The sequence below is a fragment of the Tinamus guttatus genome, unplaced genomic scaffold (genome assembly GCF_059628265.1).
Source record: "Tinamus guttatus ecotype Peru unplaced genomic scaffold, ASM5962826v1 Tinamus_guttatus_pri_ptg000115l, whole genome shotgun sequence".
NCBI lineage: Eukaryota > Metazoa > Chordata > Aves > Tinamiformes > Tinamidae > Tinamus > Tinamus guttatus.
Window position 1 is genome coordinate 2,251,893 of NW_028288649.1, and position 6,000 is coordinate 2,257,892.

General features: G+C 34.2%; 1 protein-coding gene across 1 annotated transcript in view; it reads left to right on the forward strand.

Annotated features, from left to right (window-relative positions):
• Positions 1–3,674, forward strand: part of ULK4 (unc-51 like kinase 4) — a 134,307-nt gene extending 130,633 nt beyond the window's left edge. The window contains exon 34 of the mRNA XM_088521218.1: positions 3,423–3,674. Within this exon, the coding sequence (XP_088377344.1) occupies positions 3,423–3,674 (252 nt within the window). The remainder of the gene's footprint in view (positions 1–3,422) is intronic.
• Positions 3,675–6,000: the final 2,326 nt, after the last annotated feature.

Sequence of the window (6,000 nt, forward strand, 5' to 3'; positions counted from 1 at the left end):
TATATAGCACTATAGCTTTTCAGTATCCTATTTTAAGGTGCTGGCATTTCTTTTTCATTTTTTGAGTTACATGCTAGAAACATAAATGGACAGCAGCCCAGAATATTAACATCTGCATGAAGGAGGAGTGCTAACTCTTCTAGTTTGTTGAAAGGCTGAATTCAAAATTCTCTCTAAGACTGATAAAAGCAAAAGGAAATGAAAGACAACTAGAGCTGTTTTATGTTATTATGAAACAGTAGGGTGCAAATCTTTTCTTGAGGAGTTTGGACTCGAGTTTTCCATGGGTTTCTCTTTCACTGAAAGAACAAAAACAGAGATAGATGGAGTCTTGCAAAACTATACATCCATTTCAAAAACTTGAAAGATGCATCTTCATATCAAATGTAATTGTTATGTTAGTAAATAATCAGAACATTACCTGGCCAAGAATTGGACCATCCACCTATATTTTTTTTTGTCTAGTGAAATGATTCTAGCTTTTCTGTTCTTGCTTCAAATGAAAAAGCATTTACCTGAAAGCCTGGCTTTCATTTCTTGGTTTTCTATCTTTATAGATATTCGGTAGGCTTTCAGCCTTTGCTTTTATTTACACTGACATTTTTCTTCACATCGCCTATTCTTTTTTACCATTGATGAAATTATCATACAGACTGGCAGCTAATGTTAAATTTTAGGGTACCAACATGGGCCCATCTAAATCGCTATCTGTCACTAGTGTTGCAGAATGATGGTTAGAGTTACAGGGGAAAAATACTGATAAAGATGTATTCGTATGGAGATACCTTTTGTTGAGATTTCCTTTTGCAACTTGACTATTGATGATTCCCCCCCACACACACACACTCCAGAGTAAATCCTTTCTTTCTTACTCCCTTCTTCTTTTCTCTTTCTTCTTCCAAATCCTTTACTGTTATCTTTTTACCCTACCATTTTCCAGGGTGAGTGCAACTCACTCCTCGAACTCTGGATGACTCAAATGCCTCCTGCTGCTTCTATCTTCTCTGTTGGGGAAGGGAATGCCAGGGAAAACAAGTAAAGCCTCTGGCTAGAGTTCAGCTCCTCCACACCTAAGCTGAAGTGTCCACTGTCTCACCAACTGAAGCTGCTGAAGCCAACTTCATGGTGACAGCCTGCTGTTTGAATTCCTTAGGAATGACTATAGTGGGCTAAACGTCCTTATTCACTACTATTTTTTTTTGAGTTAGCAAGCAAACAGCATTTAAAAATTGATGTAGTTTAATTTTAAAATGATGTTTTTAAGAAGGACAGAGAGATAATTTAAGCAGTTTATTTTTTCCTTCATTTAACTAGTAACGTTCTTTTTCAGTAAAGGAAATGCAAGTCAGGTCAAAGTCTCCAGTGAGATCAGTGGGATTTTTTTTTCCTTGATGCAGATTGAAGATATGAATAGATAAGAGCTATAAAGTTTGTTACTATTTGTAGTTTTTCCTACTTTTTAGCCTTGCTGTTTATGTTGATTAAGTTATTAGATAATTCTGGATTTTGGAAAAGAAACAACCAAGTTATGTGTCCTTTAGATTGGAATGAAGAAAAACATGTAGTTAAACCATGAAAGAAGAATTAGCTGCTATGGTCCTCTCACTTACATAGCATTAGATGAAATAAAATGTACTGTATCTCAAGGCTATGTATCCAGCGCTTATATCTCTGTAAAGTCTGTTTTAAATGGTCAGTTTTATGAATTCGATGGAAAAATGGATCTTATTTGCATGCATATTTCTAGGGAATTGCTGCTTGGATATTTAACAAGTATATGTCTGATGATGTGTTCCAAATTATTTTAAAATAACAGTATTGGTTTTCCTTGAAATGAAAAACCTTGGGAAGTTTATACTTCAGATTAAATGAATGATTTTCACCAAGATGTTTGTGCATGTGTGGAAACCTCATATATAGATGGATATATTATTTTGCAGTCCTGTAAGGAGAGATTATAAAATATTTTTTATTAATATTATTATCTATAAGGATAGTCTGTTTCTGAAACAGTACTTTATTCTACCATATTTGTAATTAAAGGTATTTTTTGAATTACATAACTAAGTAAGAGAAAAGGGATGTTTTTACTCTTGTTGTTTTTTATTGATAAGTCCATTGCTGTTATACTGTGTTCAGCCGTAGCTTATAAAGTCAGAAAAGCTATTTTAATCAGTTAGTCTAATATATAACACAAGACACAGAACTTTCCTAAATTAATTCCTCATTACAACAAAGCCTTTTGTTGTAGAAAGAAAACTCTGATTGTAATGTATAAACTGCCTGTGATAGAGAATATGCCTCAATTCTATGGAAGTTGTTTCAGTGGTTAATTGCCTCATTAAAGAAAGACAGGAAAAATGGGAAATCAAAGTACATCTTCCTTCTAATCTGAATTGCTTTAGAGAAAGTTTTGAGTCATTGTCTCTTGCCAGTCCTTTTCCAGATTGAGGAACGAACTTAACAGCATTCTGTTTCTCGCATGTAGTCCAAAAAGTATGAAAGGGAAGGTTAAAGCAAGGTTAAGGCTTGATCATAAACTTATATAGGCTGAATTCCTGCAATCTTTCACTGTTAGGTTTTCCAGTATTTCCCATCCTTTTGCCTGGTCTCAGGAAATCTCTATGATTTTTTTTTTTAGTGACTTTCTTGAATTTCATGTAGCAGTGTTCCCATTGTGATTCCAATAGTGTCAAACACAAGCATTACACAATTTCTCTACTTGTAATTTCCAAATTCTACTTAGAAGATGATGTAAATCATTTAGATAGTTATGTCATACTTACAGAAGTTCATGTAAAAGTGATCATGTCCCATGTTTTGCTGCTTAGGAGCATTTCCTCCATCACATTACTAGGGCCTGTTCTGATGTCCACTCGCCAATGCAATGTAAAAAATCTAGTATTCAGAAAAGACCACAAAAATACTTAAAATCTGTAAAATACACCTTTTAATGTGACTAGGCTGAAATCCACTAAATGCTGGATAACCTTTACTCTTCTTCAACCAGCAGCCATAGACTTGATTTAGAAATAATTAAATGAAGTTTTATGGTGTGCATTATGGAGAAGGTTAGATCTCATTACCATAATGATACTTTCTGATCTTAATACTTCTATTTAAAGCAAAATGTACAGTCCTAAAATAACCAAGTTGGGAGCAGTATTTTCAGTGCTTTTATGAGGTCACTGTAGATAGGCTATTCGATATAATTGTAGTAGAGACATTCATATGCTGCTGCTTAAGAACAGATTTATTTTAATTATATTTTAATCATTTTATTCAAGTCAGTTTAATGGAGTTATTAGTCAAGCAACAAGAAAACATTCTTTCCTGCCACAGTGCAAAATGTGGCAGGAGTATCCCTAGTGATAATGGAGTTTTGTGAAATTTGAATTTGTTTTTTGTTTGTTCATTTTTAGCTTCCCAGTGAAGATGTTGAAATATTCCAGAATGCTTCACAGTGCTTGTCATTACTGGTTCAGCTGTATGGAGGGAACGGTCAGGAGAGCTTGTCTCCAGAAAACATGGTCAGCTTTGCTGAAGTACTGAAGTCCAAAAAAGATCCAAGAGAACTGAAGCTTTTGTTAAAAATTATAAAGAGACTGGTGAGTCAGCTTCTAAATATTTTAGAAGTCGATATAAGTATTATGTCTTTGGATAATTTTTGTTGATAATTTTGTCCCTCTGATATAAAACAAATATAAAAAAAAAGTGAAAACAAAATATGTTAAGTGAAATTTCATATCTTTATATTTCAGTTTAATTGCTCTAAAAGAGACACTTTCCTGTATTTAAAACCTTGTTGGATGTTTCCTATTTGAGTTAACAATTCAACTTTTTAAATTGCTCAAATCGTTTATATATTTGTTTAGTACTTTGGCTTTATTGGAACAATTTTTTTGGATGCCTTCCCAAAGAACTACCCTTGTAGCATTATGTAGCTGCACTGAAACATAGTGCTTGATAAAAGGCAGTTCTGTGCTTGAAATATCCTTAGACATAGACTATTGCCTCTTCATTCTTTCAAAGTGGTAGGAACTACTTATGGCAGAGTGGCTGTAACAAGAGATTGTCCATCAGCAGGAGTCATGCAGGACCTTAGTGTGATGGCAAATTATTGACATCTAGGAGTTTCAATCTCGTCATACTTTGACATGGTGGGTGACTGCAGCATTCTTTCTCGGAAGTAGATTAGCTGGAAAACTTTCTGTATCTGTAACAGTCTTGTAGATAATGCCATGCTTTTTCTCTTGAACTCTCTTGAAAAGAAGCTTTGCCTGCATTGTCAGCATGCATTGATTTATTACTCAGTCCTTTACTGCTCTCTCCAAGAAAGAGAGTACTCAATTAAAAAAGGGTGACTTCCCCAGTGTCAGGAGGAGAAGAGGCATGAATTTTGCAAATGCAGTGCTGGCTATTAGAGTAAGGCTATAATGCAGGAGTCATCCTGCTTGTAGAGTTTAGATGAAGCAACCCTGCTGTAAAGCCCCTAGAGCTGTTCTGTCCTCTTTTTCTCATCCACTGGATTTACATCACAAGAAATACCAGTTTTCCCAGTCCTTCCCAGTTTTACTCAGTCCTTCCTTTCCCTACAAGCAGCAATATATGAAATTAAAATTGAATTTCTCTCATTCTTGACGTCTCAGGTTTTGCTTCTCATTGTCTTTACTTTCACATGTTTTTCTTGAGAAGGTAATTCTAGCAAAATTTTCAAGTAACTCTCAATTGCTTCTTGCTTGTACCCGTGCCTCTCGTTCTGTGCATGCAGTTGTTGTGCAGACTAGAACTGTTTTTTGTTGTTGGTGGTTTTCCACAAAGCAATAAGAATAAAGAGGCAGCAAAGTGTGAAGAAAGGAAAGTGAAAGGGAGGCTCTAATACATTTCTAGATGATTCCATTTTCATGTAGCTACTGCCTGCTTTCCTTTCCTTCTCTTTTGATGATTATTATTCCAAAGTTGTATTATTCCTAGGGCACAGGATATTTAACATGGAAATTTCTGTTGATTATCTGGGAAGAACAAAGTGAGGATATCACTTTTTGAATCCTACAAGTTCCTGTACTTCATGATCTTTCCTTTTGTATACCAGTGATTCTGGTACTTGCTGTGTATTATATCAGGCAAAGATTTTCTGTAATTATTTTAATGAGATCATAGGATTTCTTTTGAAAGCAGGGTTTATAGATAATTTGACAGATTATTTAAGAAATTTTGCATCATTTCTCTAAATGTTAAAAAGTCCTGTTCACAGGAGATGATTATCTTGTCATAAATGTAGTAATCACAGAAGACATTGAAATGTAATCATATCTATTTAAGAAAGATTCAACCCACATCAGCTGTTCGTGGTGAATTTTTGAAGCCTAGAGCAAACCTAAAATGTTGCTCAAATATGAAAAAAGAATGAAATAAATAGTGGGATCAGTAAGTTCACCAATTGCCATTCTTGCTGGTCAATACCTGTATGTAACGTCTTTCCAATCTATGATCATGTTAACTTCAGTCTGTCAGGCACAGCTCTGGCATATATAAGACAGAAATATGAGGAAGGAATTCAATCTGTCTGTTCTATGTCTGACTATATTATTTTTCCAAGAATAAGGAAAAGGCCTAGCATTATCACTAGTTAGCACTTTATCCAAATGCTGCATATGTCTCCAATGGGCCTTTAAACACAATTTCAGAATATTTGATTTTAAGCTTGGCAGAGAAATTATCGACTTACAAGATGGCCTTTCCTTGATGAAATGGATACTTACATCTATGCATTATTTTAATTTAACAGGATTCATTCATTAAGTTCTATCTTTTTTTCCCATATGTTTGGATTTAAGTGCTGATTTAGTCTTATCAACTTCGACCAGCAAGTTGACTACAAGACAGTATAAATTTCATCTTATATCATTTTCTTTACTTATTTTTGTAGTAAAATATTGTTGTATTCTGTATTTGATATTTTGTTAGACAGAACTAAAGATATATGATTGGAGGAAAAAA